This window comes from Drosophila yakuba, chromosome X, assembly GCF_016746365.2.
Source record: "Drosophila yakuba strain Tai18E2 chromosome X, Prin_Dyak_Tai18E2_2.1, whole genome shotgun sequence".
NCBI classification, from domain to species: domain Eukaryota; kingdom Metazoa; phylum Arthropoda; class Insecta; order Diptera; family Drosophilidae; genus Drosophila; species Drosophila yakuba.
In genome coordinates this window covers 15,606,500-15,626,831 of record NC_052526.2, presented here as the reverse complement: position 1 = coordinate 15,626,831, position 20,332 = coordinate 15,606,500, and the positions used below count along the sequence as shown (strand labels likewise).

The following is a 20,332-nucleotide window of genomic DNA, read 5'->3' as shown; positions in this document are numbered from 1 at the left end:
TTTTCCATTTGCATAAACACATTCGATATGTGTAAAAGATAAGCAGCACAAAATGAAAATGGTGAGGTGTTGAAAATATTATGATAAAGGTGGCACATTCTTGTTGAAACTTTTACTTTAAAAAGGAATTTAGAAATTTATAAATGTAATTATTTATTTATAATTAGTAGTTGAGAAATAAACAAGTTTTTCAAACTTAAATCTGCGTCCTATCGAAATAGTGTAATTACAATAATGACGGTGGCTTTATTCCTTTACCGGTGCTGGCCGTCTCTTTCGCACAGTCTACCTGTCTCACCTGTATCCCGTATTAAGCAATTATCAAGATGGCGCCTCGTCTGTGTAACGGCAACTTTTGAATGCTCACTCACTTTGCACACACACACAGACAAACATGCACACGCATAGGGACACAAACTGCGCCTAGACATGCCATCCCTTTTCCTCCTGTTGCCTATTTTCCCAACCCCCCTCCGTCCACCGACCACATTTGCCGGCACCTTTGGCTCCTTTTATATGCCCATTTGTCACAATATTTGCCATGAAAGGCAACTAATAAATTCTCTTACTGCGCGCTACTTGGCCTTCCCTCCTCCTCTTGTCCCTCCCTTATCCACCGTTTCACTTTGTCTGCAAGTTTCCAACTTGTACACACACACTCCCTCCCTCACACACACACACACAAAGATGCCGGCATACACATGTCAGCAGGGCAAAAGTTTCATTGGTAAATTGCCTGGTCAAAAGCAAAAGGCGAACTGTAGTTTGCTTTCAGGCAGGCTAAGCAAGTCACTACTCGTGTTAGTGTATTCATGCACTCAGAAAAATCGCTATTTACAAAAAAGATAAAGATGTAAACTATGAACAATTGCTATCTGAAAGTGTTTTAGTAAACAATAAAACTTTTAAAGTACGTTTAAATTTGAAGAAATGCTTAAAGAATCAACTTGAATTAAGTCTGAACGTTAAGCAATGAAGTTTTAACTTCATAATCATTTTTATCATTTTTCTCAGTGCATAACTATGTATGTATGTATGTCCTTATGTCGGGGAGCCTAACTCAAGTCCACAAATGCTGTCCTTTCGCTGTCTGTTTGTGCTTTATGGCTGAGGCCCATTCACAAAATACTTTTCTATACCTTTGGGCATCTTCAGTGTAAATGGAAGCTGGAAAATGGGAAATGGGAAAAGGAGAAGGATTCAAAGCTACTTAGACACTTCCCCTGACCACTGCCACCGACGAGGATTCAAGGATTTGGGCTTTGGGCTTTGAGGTTCCTTTGGGACATTTGTTGATTGCCGTCTGCCATCGAAATCGTTTTGTAATTGCAGAATTGAGCACTTTTCAAAAAGGCCACGGGTGGGGAAAATTGTGCAACATTAGGAAAAGCGGTATAATAAATTGCTGAGCTTTAGTTATTTCCAAAAAAAAATACTATTTACATACATATGTATGTGCATATGTAACTACCTTGGCATGGAAACTTTAGAATAACACATACCCTTACTTATTTTTGAACTGAGCTTCGCAGATATTATTGCAAAGCGGAAGTCGTAGGCGGAAAATAATGATCGACTGAGCTTAAGAGATACGTCTGATTCGCAACTGCGATTTCGACTTGCAGACAATTTTCGCGGCTCCAATTTAAGTTTCCGGTTTTCGTTGTCAGTTATTAAAGTTGCGGATAATGCTGATAAACTGATAGCTGTTATGACAACAAGCAAAACAAACAAGAAAGTCAAGCAAAGACGAAGCAATTCTAGTCACGCATATTAACCAATAAAAGAAAGGTGAAATGCGGGGGGAGGGTGCGGGGTGGGTGGCCGATGGGAGGTCTTAAGCGATTTAAATAGCCGCTCAACTGAACTGAGCTCGGCTCAGAGCTTAGAGCTCAGAGCACAAAAACATCCGAAAAAAAAACAGTAAAACGTACAAAAAACTACGGGTGCAATTCAAAAGAAGAGAAACAGAGGAATGCCAAAAGAAATAGAAATGAAAAAAAAGAGAAAAAAAGAAAAGAAAAGGAAAGAAAACTGAAAACAAAAACATCCAAAAACGAGACGTGCAATGAATGGCAATTTCTACGCAAAGAGATGGAGAAGAAGCAACAAATGAGCATAAATTGAGGTAATTGAGGTGGGAGAGTGAACTACACTTGAAAATGTATTATAAACTTAACATTTTTCATCTTAAAAAACAAACCTTAACACCTTTTTCTTATTCTTTTTAAATTTACTATATACAGCATAAGAAAGTATTTATGTAAAGTAAATATCCCTGTCTGTAAACCGGAATATACATATTTTTAAACTATAGAATTAACAAACAATTTTCCGGGCTTCGGGTGAGCCTAAAACAATTGAGCATAAAAATGTTGAGATCCGCTTTTTTATTTGTGTACGCACGCAATAACCAGGCAACTTTTGCATACATATGTCACTGCCCAGCCTTATCCGCCACGCCCACTTTAGTTACTCACTCCATTGTCCACTCTTTATTTCGAATACCCCACCTACCTTCATTTCCGTCTCTCCTCCACCTTCCACCTTTCGCCTGAAACCTGCAATTCAAGCGGCAACTTTTCACACTTCAACTACAGCCACGGCCATAAGTAAGGAACTAGTTGCAACTGCAACAGCGTCTGGAGTCAGAGGCTTAGGTGCTGTTTTTTTCGAAGGGGGATTACATCATAGATTACCCGCTGCCTTATAACTGGTACTCAAGAGTATATTTGAGATCATAATTTAATTATATTCCCCAGAACTTAAGCACTTTAGCACACTTGTTTTACAATTAGTCATTAGTCATGCAGCATCCTGGTGCTTTTAGAACCCCCCTTTTCGTTGCGCCACTGCTCTGTCAGTTGGCTGTCCGGGAAACCGGAGAACCGAGGAACGGACAAGCTGGAGACCCCCGAATGGAGCACTTTATGCTAATTGCGCTTTTCTGCCTCTCGGTCAGGTGGCCCAGCCAGCAATACAAGTCGTAGACAAGTCAAGTGCTAAAAGTTCTGTGCACAGAAGATACAAAAATGTTGCTTTCAAGTGCACTATTACTGGCTAATTAATGGTTAAAAATAAGCTTGGCAATTATGTTGGTCATTTTTAAAAATAAGGGAAAAGAAAATAAGGGAAAAGGGAATAATTGACTAAATAGTAGTTAATAATTAGCTTTGGCTTTCGCGATTATCAGCGGGTAAACTAGATATAGTGTGACCTTGCAACTCAAAGAAGCACGCAGTGTGAACTTGCAACGATAAGGATTAGCACCTAATCATTTCATCATTTCCTTTTACCATTTAAATATCAAATATCTTAAATCCTAAGAAATTTTCCATTTCCTAATTCGCGCATTGGGTGAGAAAATTGAGAAAAATATTCAGGTTTCTAAATAAGAGAAACTGGAGAAACCTATGTACCCAAGTGAGGAAAATGTCTTAGAAGAGACAGAATTTCGAGGGCAAGTATTTATGTGCATTTATCCTAAAAAGCACTATAGCAAAATGTGCCCCAGTTGTTTTCTTGTGCCGTCTTATCTCTGGAAAATGTCCAGCTTTTCTTTATTCAGTTGTTTGCTGGCATTGTGTGCCCCATGTTGCCATTGTTCTACTTGTGTTGTTGCTTCTTGGATTGGCTTTTCTGTGGACTTCTTTTATTCATAGGCTGTCCCACCTGAGATGACGTTGAACTTTTAACTTGCGAGAGATGTCGTAACTTCCCATCTCTTTATGTCGCTTCTTATTTGTTGCTGTCCAAATGTCTTTATGTGCGCTTAAAGGTGGAAATTCTAGTATCCAGACTCTTGGGAATTTGCCTCTTGGGACTTTGAAATGCAATTTTACGCGTATATTGTGGCTAAGAAGTATTTGGGTTAAAGTCTTACTCAACGGGAGTGGATAGATGAAACATATTTCAAACATGGTCTCAAATTTATTTGGATAAAATGTCCAGCGGCATGATCCCAAAATGCCTTTGGTTATTACGGCTTTGCACTTGTTAGCCAAAAACCGATTTGGCTACTGTGTTTAATTATTCAAATGAAACTCGCCCGTTGGTCGTTGTTGTTTGCAGCGTATGTTTGTTTGCTTCGCTCGCAATGTTTGCTTTGCATTTGTTTGTCTGTTTGTTTGATTGTTTGCTCTTGGCCTTTGTTTGCCTTGGCCAGTCTGCATCAGCAGCTGCGACAGCAACAGCCACAGCCAGAGCGATGGCAAAAGTTGAAGTTCATGTTTCTTTAGTGGCTCACGGCTGAAAAGTACGCACAAACAAATCACAGAAAAAACAACATGACGAATAAATATGATTTTAATGCGGGAAAAGTCTCTCCCATCGGACTTCTTCAAATATGTTTATATCAAAAGCAATAGCTGCAGTTAAAAGCCTGTTTCTGAGATCGACTTTAAACAATGAACATGCGTTTCCCCACAAAACTCCTTGATAATCTGCGATGTTTTCGAAGCCTTGGCCATAAAACCACTTGATACGAACTTCAAGACCATGTCTGGCTTAGGGTTTTATACTTTATATGTTATATAACAAATTCGAAGGCTTTCAGCCCATTGTTAATTGCCATTAATTTTGATATTACCATTATTATTTGTTGTGTATTTCTGCAAAATTCGTAGCTTCGCCTCTGGCTTAAACAAATGGCAAAAAATGTGTGAGTCACAGAGCGTGGACTTGAAATGAGAGGAGTGTAGTACATATGGGGTGTGGTTAAATTAACTCAAATGGTTTGTGCCCGAGCAATTGCAAAACAAATAAAAAAAATAAATAAATAAAAATAAAAACCGCCAGCGAAAACTCATGTGCGAATAATGCAAAGTGTAAATTGAGCATTTAAGTGAAACGAAACCACAACAAATCGTACATATATACTATACATATATATATATATAAATATCCATTTAATACACATATATGTGTACACTTCTTCAATGGAGTATGCGATGCGAATATTTAATTGCATAATGTGAGTCTGACCAGACTGACACACTATGCGTTAATAATAATCAACAAACTTACCATGATCATCGTTAATGTTGCCATTGATTTCAGTGCTGTGCGTTTGGCTTTTTTGCAGCCAAACTGAGTTTTTTTTTATTTCCACCCTGTTTTTAAAAGTTAGAGGAGTTTCAACTTGTTCTAATTCCCAACTGGTCGAAGACCAACTAAGTTCTGATGATAAAAAGCAGCTCTACTTTAAGTTCTCTGGTTTATAATGCATAAAACTTAGTTACTGCAAGTTATATGGCTTTGTAATAATAGCATCACTAATTCACACCATCATCATTATCTTGGCTAATGACTAATGGGCCATGGTAGCTGTGGAGCTCATGTAATGGCCAGAAAGAAAAGAAATGAAACCAAAGAAAAAGAAAAGAAAACGCCAGTAACAGACGCACAGCTCGAAAAAGCGAAATGAAGAAAGCAAAACAAGAAGCTCAACGAAAAGTGTTCAATTATGCAAGCGAGTTACAGTTAGGCGCCCACCAAATACAAAAAAAAAAAACAAAAACAAAACAAAAAAAAAGTTGAAAACATTAAATAAAAGAGGTAATACGGGTATTCCAGGGGTAAAAGTGGGGTATAGCCGTTTTTGGAGCTGCTGGCCAACATTTCATTTCGATTTCGAAGCGAAAGCGCAACGCAAATTGCAATTGAATTCATTTATTTTTTGTTTTTTACTTATTTGTTTCACTCTGCCTTTAGTTTTCTGGCGAAAAAAAGCGTTGTGAAAATATTGCAAGTAAGCCGACTGGGTTGGATAAATAATAAATAATTGATTGTTTGACCGATTGATTGAGTGAGTGACGACGGTAATTGGCAAACTCCATTCCGTATGCAGTGCAATTCGTTTCTGGAGTGGAGTGCCATTGCCATTTTGCGACGGGGGTACAGGTGGGCTGCACTAAGTGCTCACTTTAAAGTGTTTGGTAAAAAAAAAAAAAAAAAAACGAAAATTGGGGAAATTGAGCTGTCAAAGCAAACAGGTTGACAATGCTTTTTACTAAATGGCAATGTGAAAATTGCCACTGAATTAAGATTTGCATACGCTGGTGATTTTTTGCACGTTCTACTCGTTTATGCGTTCGCCAAATTGGGGATTATTCGCTGAATATTTTAATCTCAAGAACTATGAAAATGTAATTTTGCGAATAATTATAATTGTAATTGAATTCTGCCCTCGAAATATTTGTTAATATAAATTTTGAATAGTTGTTCTTGGCATGAATAGCAGTAGATGAATATCGTGAAGTTCTGACACATAAACTTGGCATAAAAGCGACTTTTTATTTGCCGCCCAAAGTCATCAATCAAGCCAACAAGTTGGCAACATTTTTTTTATCCACTTCCTGGCGCCATTTTTTTTGAAACGCCATTTTGTGTGTGTTTGAGTTATACCTTTTTTCATTCTTGTGTTCAAACGCTTTCAGTTTGATGGTCAACTTGCTCTAGCTTTTTTATGAACTTTCTGTACGGCCATTTGAACACATTTGAAAACATTAGAACAGTCACGCCTGCCATAAAAAAATAAGAGCAGTCCCGCAATTTGATCGAATCGAAATTGCTGCCAAATGAAATTACAAAAGTTGGAACAACCGCCCCGAAGAAATTGATAGTTTCAGTTGAAATGGAGGATATAACCACGGGTTTCGTTGATTTCCATTTTCCTAATTGAGCGTTAAAATTGAGTGGTTCGCAAAACCACTCCAGTCCAGTAATTGGATATAGTAATAACCGTCATAAAGTCGAGTTTTGGGTTAATCGTGTTTTCCTGGCAAGAAAAGTACTGTATTTAACTGCTATAAACTCAATGCTCTTTGTTGTTAATAACATTTAATTTTGAATTCTTTCAAGCTCTAGAAAATGTCTAGTTTCAAAGTGTTTAAAGATTTTATCTAGTTGAAGATGAACTACATTTGAAAAGGTGCACAATTGTCGCGTTTAAATGCAATGCAATAATAGCGGGTATGCAGTCTGGATTTAAGTCTCCACCGACGGCGACTGCATTTCCCTCATTTTAATCCTTTAATGTGCCGTAGTCCTCTTCTCCTTGTCTGCCGCCCCGCGGGATGTGTGGCAGCATCTGTGTCCTCTGTCCTATGTCCTGTGTCCTGCGTCCTACGTCCCTCTGCTAGCCAAATCCATTATACCGCCTCCTTTTTTATTTCGTCGCTTGCCTCATTTTCGCGGCAGTTTCGAGGGGGGTTCCAATAGTTGGGAGTGGGCGTGGGCAGAGCTCATTGTTTGCGGTGTTAATATTTGGCGTCTGGCACCAGCAGACAGCGCCAGGAATGCCGACAAATACACCGAGAGAAAAACGAAAGCGAAATCTGTAAAAATCAAAGCAGCAAATCATTCTAAACAGCAATAAATCAGAGGGCTAATGTGAGATTGCTTTTCTCGACAAATATATCTTGGTTAGCAACAACTAGCAGCCCATTTCTCTCTGTGTGCAAACGAGCGGAGTAACAAGGACAACCGTTTACTGTCAACACTCGCTCATGCCTTCTCTGTTTGTATCTGTATCTGCATCTGTATCTGTATCTGCATCGGTAGCTGCATCTCTATCTGCATCATCGTCATTATCATCATCATGATGTGCCATTTAATTGTCACTCGCGTTACTTTTTGTTTGTTTGCCAGTCAGTAGTCGTCCTTGTTGCTTTTGCTGCAGGTATTGTTGCTGTAATGTCATTGCACTTTTTGTGCTAACTGAAAATGACAGAGAGTAAACTTTAAATGAATGTACATAGCAACAAACTTAAACGTAAGCGCATAAAAGGGCAATGCCATAAGAATAAGAAGGATATTACTTCTCACTAGAAACTCTAACTAACTGTTATATGTTGTATATCTTATCTTCTTGCAGGACGTGCGATGTGCAGATCTAGCCATAAGTATACCCAATAATCCCGGCCTGGACGATGGGGCCTCCTATCGCTTGGACTACAGTCCGCCCTTCGGTTATCCGGAGCCCAACACGACGATTGCCTCGCGGGAAATCGGCGATGAGATCCAATTCTCACGCGCCCTTCCGGGCACCAAATACAACTTCTGGCTGTACTACACGAACTTCACGCACCACGATTGGCTCACCTGGACGGTGACGATAACAACAGGTGAGTGATGAGCGAACAATAGTCCTTAAAATGCTACATACTTCGAATGTATCAATACCTATCACATAATTAAGGAATTAAGGGAGCATATTACAAAGATGTCAACCATATTACTTATACGCAACATTGACTCATCTACCAAATGTTCTTCATTGTTTTAACTATTTGCATATATACCTACTATATTATTATTATATGTTGATCCTGCACACTTTAAGTTCTAGATAAACAGATATTGCAAATATACTGAGCAGACCAACGTGGCGTATGCGTAATATTGAATTAAAGCCATCGCTGATCAACATAAAAACCCTAAAGTCGTATTATCCGGTATAGGGCACTATACCAAATATATGTTTAATCGATCTCTATATATTGTTGTCTCCCTTTCACTTGCAAACTCTGCCGGTTTTTGAGTAAAAGTGGTTGGCCATTACGGGTTTTGTTTGTGTTGCCTTTGTTTATGTCTTTATGTTACTTTAGCCTCTGTTTTTATTGTATTTTTTTTTTTTTCAACGCTGTCGATCGGCGGCGATAACTTGAAATTTTTGTACACTTTCTTTCGTTGACCAGCTTGGTGTATTTATTTTTCTTTTTTTGCAAAAAACAGCAGTAAAGATTAAACAAAACAAAAAATGGGGAAGAGTGTTTTAGCGGAATTTCTTGAAAATGCGTTGGCAATAATAACATAACAGCATTTTGCTCATTATCGTAGACAGTAAAAAGTACAAATGATACAACCGTTTGTAACGCTTTTCTTTCCTCTTTTTCTTCCCTGCTTCCATAACTTTTCCCCATTTCCCATAAACGAGACCCTTGGGTAATTTATAGGCATAGACTGGCACTCAACGCCCTGTTTTTGTCCACTCCCCCCGGTTTTCCCACTCCCCCCCCACTCCTTGATCAACCCCTCATTTTGGCTGGACTTTCGCAGGTGTCGGTCGAGTTTTCACCCTCCGTATTTTTCACAGTTGGAAAAACATCCAGTTACTTCTGATATATGATGTTCTATTAGTTTAGCTTACATTTTATATTTTTTCCATTGCTGAATTTTTAATTAATATTCTATAAATCGTACATGACACACTTTGGCCCCAAAAATTATACTTCCAAATACTCGTGTATGCAATTTTTATTATCTAGAACATTCGTATATGCAATTTTTAATATCTATAACACGTGTTTTGTATCAGTGTAGACACTGCACAAACTCCCACTCCAATTAACCAACTTTCGTCCATGTTGTACTTCCCCTCTATCCGTTTGTCTGATTGATTTCGTTACTTAGTTCGATTTGCTCATTAGCCAGCTTACAAACATTTGACGAGGGTGAGGGGGCTGTGGAGGGGAAATGTGTAATATCGAACTGCAATTAGCAGTTTGTGGCACTTGCAACACGTATTTGGTTGCATGTTTCGTTTGCTTTCTTTCAAATACAACACAACGCAATACAACAGGATAAGGCAATTAGATGGAAGCCATTTGGAGGACAAGGCCAAGTTCTATCACTTTGTAATCCTGTATCTTGAATTTCAAACTATTTCAAATAGGGGTGATTGTAATTTATTTCAAATCCCTTGAAAAGGCTTCAAGAGCTTCTCAAATTGCAAAGCCCTTCGGTGAAAAGGGAACTATTGATACAAATTGAACTTATTGGCCGAGTAAACCAAGTAAACCATTACAAATTCAATTGTATTAATTTAATGTGCTTTTCCCCGGCAGCTCCCGATCCGCCATCGAATCTGTCCGTTCAGGTGAGGAGCGGCAAGAACGCCATCATCCTGTGGTCACCGCCCACCCAGGGCAGCTATACGGCATTCAAGATCAAGGTGCTCGGCCTGTCGGAGGCGTCGAGCAGCTACAACCGCACCTTCCAAGTGAACGACAACACATTCCAGCACAGCGTCAAGGAGCTGACCCCCGGAGCCACCTACCAGGTGCAGGCCTATACCATCTACGATGGCAAGGAGTCGGTGGCCTACACCAGTCGCAACTTCACCACAAGTGAGTACATCCCAGTCCATTCAAGACAATCCAAGCCCAATAATAACCAGAGTATCAAAGCCAATACCCCACTATACACTTGAAAAATAAATATATATGTTATTGTTCTATACGGTGATGGTGACTTAACCTGATTAACTTCTTTGTCTCCCGCTTTCATTGTAACTAAAAACCAAATATACACGCACAAAAAAAATGAATTTAAATTAACAACACGTGACAAAAAGGTCGAAGGACGCGGCATAAAGAATTGCTGGACATTAAGATCCTAAGAGGTAATGTTTTAGCTTATCCCTTTCCCTAAAAACTGATTCCTTGCCCTAAAAACAAATTCCTTTTCCTAAAAACTGATTCCTTGCCCCAAAAACTAATCCCTCTTTGCCTCACTAACATATATTGCACATATTAACCTACTCCAATAAACACCACTTTATTTGTAAGTTCTTCAGTTCTTACTTATTTAAATTAAATACCATAAGCCTTAAAACGTTTCTGCCTGTGTACCCAGCACATGACTGACCTCAAACCACCTCCTTTGCACAGGCTACAGTCGAAAATTGCATTCCAAAATGCATTTGTGATCCAACAATTGGCAACCGCAGCGCACTTTCTCCACCCAAAAATGGAGGAGGAGGCTTTTCCCCATTTTCCCACACTTTCCTGCCGCTTTTCTCGCAATTTCCCCTGCACAATGTGCTTGTCCAGCCGCAGCAAAGTGACCGAATCACAAATAACAGTGGTCACATTGTAAGTGCAACGCTTGCTGGCAAAAATACCTTAATCTGTAATAATCCTAAAAGAGGCTTATGGTGCAATTTACTTCTTTTTATACTTTTTTATATATAATTGCTTTTAACATTGTGTATGAGTTAAGTATGAGTAGTTTTAACCTTTTTTCCACATTTTTTTTTTAATTTTTAACAAGAATTGGTTCTAGTTTTCTTTAACATAACTCACATTTTTGTATTTATTTAGTAGTTTAAATTAAATCAAATATAAACCTTTTGGTGCTGGAACTCACTGCTCACATCCACTGTGCCCAACAATTCCCAACTGGCACAACACACACACACACACACACACATATATACACATAGCCTGCGGCAAAATGCCTCATAATCCAAAACCCCAAAAACTCTAACCCCCCTGAAAAACAAACTAAAACTTCGACCCAACCAAAAATTCCGACTGCGACCGCAACTAACGCAAAGCCACTTCTCTGTCTTGTCCGGCAAATCCACAACCACGTCCGCATCCGCATCCGAACACGGAACATCCACTCCAATTCGCAATTGGGAACCCGCAGAGCCCAACACTCCGGGGAAATTCATCGTCTGGTTCCGTAATGAGACGACACTGCTGGTCCTGTGGCAGCCGCCGTATCCGGCGGGCATCTACACGCACTACAAGGTGTCCATCGAGCCGCCGGATGCCAACGATAGTGTGCTCTATGTGGAGAAGGAGGGCGAACCGCCCGGACCGGCGCAGGCCGCCTTCAAGGGTCTGGTGCCCGGTAGGGCGTACAACATATCCGTGCAGACGATGTCCGAGGATGAGATCTCATTGCCGACGACGGCGCAATATCGCACGGTGCCATTGCGTCCGCTGAACGTGACCTTTGACCGCGACTTCATTACCTCCAATTCGTTCCGGGTGCTGTGGGAGGCGCCCAAGGGCATCTCCGAATTCGACAAGTACCAAGTCTCGGTGGCCACCACCCGGCGCCAATCCACAGTCCCCCGCAGCAATGAACCCGTGGCGTTCTTTGACTTTCGTGACATCGCCGAACCGGGCAAGACATTCAATGTGATCGTGAAGACCGTTTCCGGTAAGGTCACCTCGTGGCCAGCCACCGGAGATGTCACACTGCGTCCACTGCCCGTGCGCAATCTGCGAAGCATCAACGATGACAAGACCAACACCATGATCATCACGTGGGAGGCGGATCCGGCCAGCACGCAGGATGAGTACCGCATTGTGTGAGTATCTGCCTTCAATCTGAAATTTCATTTCAACTGAAATACTGATAGTAATGTTTACTTCCGTTTACTTCCAACAGATACCACGAACTGGAGACGTTTAATGGTGACACCAGTACGCTGACCACGGATCGAACACGATTCACCCTGGAGAGCCTGCTACCCGGCCGTAACTACTCACTGTCCGTTCATGCTGTATCCAAAAAGGTGGAATCGAACGAGACCAGCATCTTCGTGGTCACGCGACCCTCGTCGCCCATCATCGAGGACTTGAAGAGCATACGGATGGGTCTGAACATCAGTTGGAAGAGCGATGTCAACTCGAAGCAGGAACAGTACGAGGTGCTCTACTCCCGGAACGGAACCAGCGATTTGCGCACCCAAAAGACCAAGGAGTCGCGTCTGGTGATCAAGAATCTGCAGCCTGGTGCTGGCTATGAACTCAAGGTGTTTGCAGTTAGCCACGATTTGCGAAGCGAACCACATGCCTATTTCCAAGCAGTTTGTAAGTTTAAATCTCACGATTAAAATAGTATTGTATGCAACTGAAACTATGCGATTTCAGATCCCAATCCGCCGCGCAACATGACCATCGAGACGGTGAGAAGCAACTCGGTGCTGGTCCACTGGTCTCCGCCGGAGAGCGGTGAATTCACAGAGTACTCGATACGCTATCGCACGGACAGCGAACAGCAGTGGGTGCGCCTGCCCAGCGTTCGCTCCACGGAGGCGGACATCACCGACATGACCAAGGGCGAAAAGTACACCATTCAGGTGAACACGGTCAGCTTTGGCGTTGAGAGTCCCGTGCCCCAGGAGGTGAACACCACAGTGCCCCCAAATCCGGTGTCCAATATCATTCAACTGGTGGACTCACGTAACATCACCTTGGAGTGGCCCAAGCCAGAGGGTCGCGTCGAGTCCTACATTCTGAAGTGGTGGCCCAGCGATAATCCCGGTCGTGTCCAGACCAAGAACGTCTCCGAGAACAAGTCGGGTGAGTTAGCGATCGATTGGACTGATGGCGCCTTCTCGAATCCTGAATATAAATCGGAAACACTCTCACATCCTTCTGTCTGTAACCCCACCCACTTTATGCTATGCCTTACCAACTCTTTTGTTTTCGGCATATCTTCTAGAAGTCATCCCTTTCCTATAATGTTTTACCTTGATTTCTGAAACTTGTAAAACTGAACTAGCCGTAAAATAGACTTAAATTCGTTCTGTTCTTTACACTAAAAGAATACCATATATTCCTCTGCTACAACTGCTTTCAACTGCAATCTTCTGAAGCTTCCTCCTGTTCTGTTCCACTCTAACCCTTCCCCATCTGCTTCTGTGACTCATCCAACAACAGCCGACGATTTGTCGACGGTGCGTGTCCTGATCGGCGAACTGATGCCCGGCGTGCAGTACAAGTTTGATATCCAGACGACGTCGTATGGAATACTATCGGGCATCACCAGTCTCTATCCGCGCACCATGCCGCTCATCCAGTCGGACGTGGTGGTGGCCAATGGCGAGAAGGAGGACGAGAGGGACACCATCACACTGAGCTACACACCCACGCCGCAGTCGTCGTCCAAGTTTGATATCTATCGGTTCTCGCTCGGCGATGCCGAGATTCGGGACAAGGAGAAGCTGGCCAACGATACGGATCGTAAGGTAACGTTTACGGGTCTGGTGCCTGGTCGGCTGTACAACATCACGGTTTGGACTGTGAGCGGTGGTGTGGCCAGTTTGCCTATACAACGACAGGATCGCCTGTATCCGGAACCCATCACCCAGCTGCATGCCACCAACATCACGGATACGGAGATCTCGCTACGCTGGGACTTGCCCAAGGGCGAGTACAATGACTTTGACATTGCCTACCTCACGGCGGACAATCTATTGGCCCAGAATATGACCACCAGGAACGAGATCACCATCAGTGACCTGCGACCCCATAGAAACTACACCTTCACCGTGGTTGTCCGTTCCGGCACTGAATCGTCCGTTCTGCGGAGCAGTTCACCACTGTCCGCCAGCTTTACGACCAACGAAGCGGTACCGGGCCGTGTGGAACGCTTCCATCCCACGGATGTCCAGCCCAGCGAGATCAATTTCGAGTGGTCGCTGCCCTCCAGTGAGGCAAATGGCGTTATTCGCCAATTCTCGATAGCCTATACAAATATCAATAATCTCACGGATGCGGGCATGCAGGACTTTGAATCGGAGGAAGCATTCGGTGTGATCAAGAACCTCAAACCCGGCGAGACGTATGTGTTCAAGATTCAGGCCAAGACTGCCATCGGTTTCGGACCGGAGCGGGAGTACCGACAAACAATGCCGATACTGGCGCCACCACGTCCTGCCACACAGGTGGTGCCCACCGAGGTCTATCGCAGCTCATCGACGATTCAGATTCGATTCAGGAAGAACTACTTCTCGGATCAAAACGGCCAAGTGCGCATGTACACGATCATCGTGGCCGAGGATGATGCCAAGAACGCCTCCGGCCTGGAGATGCCCAGCTGGCTGGATGTGCAGTCGTACAGCGTTTGGCTGCCCTATCAGGCCATAGATCCCTACTATCCATTCGAGAACCGATCCGTGGAGGACTTCACCATCGGCACGGAGAACTGTGACAACCACAAGATCGGCTACTGCAACGGACCACTCAAATCGGGAACCACCTACCGCGTAAAGGTGCGGGCGTTCACCGGAGCGGACAAGTTCACGGATACCGCCTACAGTTTTCCCATTCAGACAGGTGAGTGTGGGGATCGATTTTAAATGGAACTATGTAAGGTAGTCAATTGAACTAATTAAGACAAACTGGGGGATGACAAATGATCTTAGATGCATAGAAATATAGTTGGAATTCCATTTACTTGGAGCAAATAATATTAATAGAACTTAAAACCTCTTTACTTATCCATGACTGTTCCGATATATACATGTATATAGAAATGCTAAGTTCACCGGGTAAGCAATTTGTAATATTTTATAAACCTCAACGTTCCTTTTGATTGAGTTTTTAGCCATTTTCAAAGTTATGTTTTAGTATTCGCTTAAGGAATTATTTTATGATTTAATGATTTATGATTTGGATTACTGCAACTTTTTGCTCGACAGTCTTACTCATCCAACGCATAAACTTTCATCCACAGATCAAGACAACACCTCGCTGATTGTGGCCATTACGGTGCCTCTGACCATCATCCTGGTGCTCCTGGTGACCCTTTTGTTCTACAAACGGCGACGCAACAATTGCCGCAAGACGACCAAGGATTCGCGGGCGAATGACAATATGTCACTGCCGGATAGCGTGATCGAGCAGAATCGACCCATTCTGATCAAGAACTTTGCGGAGCACTATCGCTTGATGTCCGCCGATTCGGACTTTCGTTTTAGCGAGGAATTCGAGGAACTGAAGCACGTGGGCCGGGATCAGCCATGCACCTTTGCCGATCTGCCCTGCAATCGTCCAAAGAATAGATTCACCAATATACTGCCCTACGATCACTCACGTTTCAAGCTGCAGCCGGTGGACGATGATGAGGGCAGTGATTACATCAATGCCAATTACGTACCAGGACACAATTCACCGCGGGAGTTCATCGTGACACAGGGACCATTGCATTCGACACGCGATGACTTCTGGCGGATGTGCTGGGAGAGCAACTCGCGGGCCATTGTCATGCTGACCCGGTGCTTTGAGAAGGGGCGCGAAAAGTGCGATCAGTACTGGCCAAATGATACGGTGCCCGTCTTCTACGGGGACATCAAGGTGCAGATACTCAACGACAGTCACTATGCCGACTGGGTGATGACCGAGTTTATGCTATGCAGGGTAAGTGGTTCTTAAAGCAGAATAACGTAATCGCTAACGACCTGTGGTATCTTCAAATTCTAGGGCAGCGAACAGCGCATTCTGCGGCACTTCCACTTCACCACCTGGCCGGACTTTGGGGTTCCCAATCCGCCACAGACACTGGTGCGCTTTGTGCGCGCCTTCCGCGATCGCATTGGTGCGGAACAGCGACCCATTGTGGTCCACTGTAGTGCCGGTGTGGGAAGGTCGGGCACCTTCATCACCCTGGATCGCATCCTCCAGCAGATCAACACGTCTGACTATGTGGACATATTCGGCATAGTGTATGCCATGCGCAAGGGTGAGTATTTGTTATTAACATTAAATGCACAACTATATCGCTTATCATTTATCACAGAGCGCGTTTGGATGGTGCAGACGGAGCAGCAGTACATCTGCATCCATCAGTGCCTGCTGGCGGTGCTCGAGGGCAAGGAGAACATCGTGGGTCCCGCTCGCGAGATGCACGACAACGAGGGCTATGAAGGTAGGTCGCTGGACCAGGGGCATTAAACTTTTCCCCAGCCAGCCCCAACCGTTCGTTCGCACACTGACTAACCAAAGACAAAAAAAAAAAGCAGAAAAAATAATTAAACCAGATAGACAAAGAGCCCCAGGACATTGTGGGACTTCTTCTTCTAGCCTATTGTTTTTTTTTTTGTTGATCCTTACTAGACCTAAGCTTTATGTTTCGATTTTCATTCTGGTGATGGGTGACTAACTATGAGCAAAATCATTTTCCTTCATTTTCCCCCCCCGAAACAATGCAATGCAAACGCAACACGCAGGCCAACAAGTGCAGCTGGACGAGAACGGCGATGTGGTGGCCACCATTGAGGGTCACCTGTCGCATCATGACCTACAGCAGGCCGAGGCGGAGGCCATTGATGATGAGAATGCGGCGATACTCCATGATGATCAGCAGCCGCTGACCAGTAGCTTTACTGGACACCACAGTCACATGCCGCCCACCACATCGATGAGCTCCTTTGGCGGCGGAGGTGGCGGTGGTGGTCATACAAATGTGGATGCACCGGATAGATGACATTCGGTTGTCAACCAGAGTGATAACAACAATTCGGTGGTTATCGTTCTGGTTGACAACAAGCCCAGCTCGATGATCTGCAAGGACAGCAAGGGCGGCAACATCGATGTGCTCGAATCGCAGCAGCAGCAACAGCAGCCCATCCAGGGAGGCCACAACATAACCACCATATCCGCCGTCAACGGCTACAATACGCTACAGCATAGACGGAAATCGCAGCTGATCACGTTCAGCTCGTCGTCCTGTGATATCAAGAACAGTCTCAGCCATGAGTACATCAATGGAACCAATGGATCGGCAGCTAATGGTCCACCCAGTTCCGGTTCCGGTCCAGGAAGCAATCGGGCCAGTCGTGCCAATGTCCGACTAAGTTTCGCCGAAGAAGATGTAATGATCTTGCCGCAAAGCCACAACCAGCAATCCAATCATCAAGATGACGAGGTCTTCACGCGACGTCGTTCACTTCTGGAGGTGGAACTCGGTGTGGAGGTGGGCGAAGATGGTGAACTGGCACCGCACGATATGGAAGAGGATCTCGAAGAGGAGGACGAGGATGAGGAGCTGTATATGCACGATGAGTTCGAGACCCACATCGACACCAAGTCGAATAATGCCAACGATGACAGCGGTGGCGGCAGCTACGAGGACTCCCATGCTCTACACTCCTCATTGGGGGGCAGTAATCGAAATAGTCTGGAGAAGGATGACGACGACATCGAGGTGGATGTAATTAGCACGGACGTTAGCTGTTACGATCAGCTGCTGGGAAGCAGTTGCAACACGCGAAACGGCGATGACGATGACATAGCCACGCTGGTCGGCGATGGCGACTATTCCACCACAAAACTCAGCAAGGCATCCCGATTATCCGGCACCGGAGTCGGTGGATTAGTGGTCAGCGGGGGAGGAGTTGGAACTGGCATCGGCGGTGGAATCGCTGTTAACGGTGGTGGTGTTTTGGGAAATGGTGTTGGTTCCGAGGCTGGCGGCGGCATCATCTATGCCAATCCGTTCATGGGTTTGTAGAAACTTACGCAAATCCCTTAGGAGTGGGTCAGTGCGTTTCATGGGCACAACAATAGATTTGTAAATATATAACTTCTGTAGTTGAAGTCAACGTGTTCACCATGAAACGCACTATGGCCGCCACATTCCCTAGATGTTTTGTATCTTTTCCGATTGTTTTTACCTGCATGATTATGTACCTGTTTCTTGTATTATAGTATTGATTGTTTTCTAACCCCGCATGTGCTTAGCCTTTGCTCAACTTATCGTACCAGTCTAACCATGCCATTTCGACTGTCTTTCAGATGACGAGGGCATTGCAGAGTCGGGCATGTAAAGCCATTCCAAAACTCCAGCCAATACTCCAGCAAATCCCAACCAACTGAACTCAACTCAACCGAATGGAACCCAACCCAACCCAACCATCTTGTGGCAACTACATTATTATTTACTTAAGGGACGAAGTGCGGAGGAGAGCGCGTAGAATGAACGCTTGATATTATACTTGGATATATGTGTACTACACTGGATACTACTGGATATATATACTCTACACCGATCTATCGAATGGGAATGCAGCAATCTCGCCAAACAGAACGAACACGCATCAATTTATACATTTTATATATATCTAAGATAACGAGAAATTGGCGTACAATGTAACCGCAATTGCCGCTTCAAACCGACGGACGGCAATACTAAATACTGGAATACTGATTGTATTTTTACGCTAGCCACAATTTGATATAAACTATATATCTTCCAATTTTTTTGTACACCTAATGTTAGTTGAAATATGTGAGCGAGACGAGCAAATTTTTGTAGCAAACTAAAAGCGCTAAATGTTTACTTTTTTATATTATTATATATATAAATACTTGATAAACATATACCTAATATTAGATCTAAACTAAACTAACTATAAATCGCACACACTCATACACTCACACACAAACACAATGCAATAATTGAGTTACATAGTTTTAAACAAATGTTAAAACATTTTGCTGCAACCGTCGGAGATGTAGTGTACAATTTTAAGTTTCTCGTATTTTTTTTTTCTGTTTTGTGTTTAACTTTTTGTAACTTTTACAAAGCGTAAACTGTGTATGTATGTGCTACATTGATTTTTGTTTAATTATATCAAGTTTTATTTAAAAAAATCGAATACCACTTTGCATTCTCCTCATTTTGAACTTGGCGCTCACACTTATTACTTATAATAGGTCGAATCCAGCTGGCGCTGGATATCAATCCAATCAACAGAAAGTAATGTTAAACACCGAAGTAAATGTTTAAACAAAAACACACAGAGACAAAAGAGTCGTGTTTCCATTTTCACTTACGTTTGTCGGTATGCGATTTTACTCACAGAGAAGGAGGGTTTTTTAGATATTCAGCTTAAAACTGAAAACTTTTAATAAATCAGCAAGCTTAAATCGATAAAATTGTTGTATATATCAAATAGTTTAGCACTGTGTGATTTTATTTATCTTAACTCGTTTTTAAGTGCTTGCCGTATGATCTTACTTAAATAATTAATTAAATTTTATAAACAGAAAGGCACTTTAAAGAATTTATTTATGTGTTCAATTATAAAAAAAAACTTTAATTTAAATTAAGTGAATATGGAAACACAGCTAACCAACAGACAGCACAAATAGAACAACAGGAACAAATGACCAACGCATTTCGTAAGGCGATAATCATTTACACGAAAAAACCAATATAAATAACAGAATCCCACGCAAACTGAAGACTAACTAACAACCAAGTTAAGGGCTAGTTAATGGAGCCGGTGCCAAAGCAGAAATGAAAAACAACACCTACACACACGACAACTAAATGTAACAATAGCAATAAATTTTAATGAAAATTGTAGTCCAAATAATTTGCATACATTTGTATTGTATTTTGTCCAAACTTAGTTGAAATGATTAACCGAACTGTGAAAGAGTGCAATAGAAATCGTTTTGCTTCTAGATTAGTGAAAATACAACGAAGCCCCTAATTTGAATACGAACTAACCAAAAGTCCCCGCCCTCCCCCAATAACAATAAATACATATGCATAAATATGCAAAAAGTTCGAGAAGATGAAACTAGAAAGTCTGTATAATGCATACATAATATACGACTCCATTATACACTTACTAAGGCCGACGAATAACATATGCATATACAATATAGACATATATTAAATATATATCATTGTAATAATTTGTAATGTTTATCAGTAGAATTATGGTCCGAGGTGGAGCAGACGAGTAAAACGCATGCAGAGATCCATTAAAGTGTACTGTAAAATGTGCCAC

The 20,332-nt window shown here is 42.6% G+C and overlaps 1 protein-coding gene across 4 annotated transcripts in view; it reads left to right on the top strand.

The window, feature by feature from the left end:
- Positions 1–20,328, top strand: part of LOC6525558 (tyrosine-protein phosphatase 10D) — a 44,279-nt gene extending 23,951 nt beyond the window's left edge. Inside the window, exons 3-14 of one of the 4 annotated variants that reach the window (XM_039373307.1) lie at positions 7,877–8,126; positions 9,849–10,130; positions 10,358–10,405; positions 11,437–12,109; positions 12,190–12,614; positions 12,675–13,106; positions 13,467–14,864; positions 15,062–15,079; positions 15,265–15,947; positions 16,011–16,269; positions 16,327–16,455; positions 18,324–20,328. In XM_039373307.1, the coding sequence (XP_039229241.1) occupies positions 7,877–8,126; positions 9,849–10,130; positions 10,358–10,405; positions 11,437–12,109; positions 12,190–12,614; positions 12,675–13,106; positions 13,467–14,864; positions 15,062–15,079; positions 15,265–15,947; positions 16,011–16,269; positions 16,327–16,455; positions 18,324–18,355 (4,629 nt within the window). In that variant the 3' untranslated portion in view covers positions 18,356–20,328. Of the gene's footprint in view, positions 1–7,876; positions 8,127–9,848; positions 10,131–10,357; positions 10,406–11,436; positions 12,110–12,189; positions 12,615–12,674; positions 13,107–13,466; positions 14,865–15,061; positions 15,080–15,264; positions 15,948–16,010; positions 16,270–16,326; positions 16,456–16,756; positions 17,158–18,323 lie in introns of those variants that run through there. The other 3 variants (XM_039373253.1, XM_039373342.2, XM_039373285.1) reach the window with 3 other exon arrangements.
- The last annotated feature ends 4 nt before the right edge of the window (positions 20,329–20,332 follow it).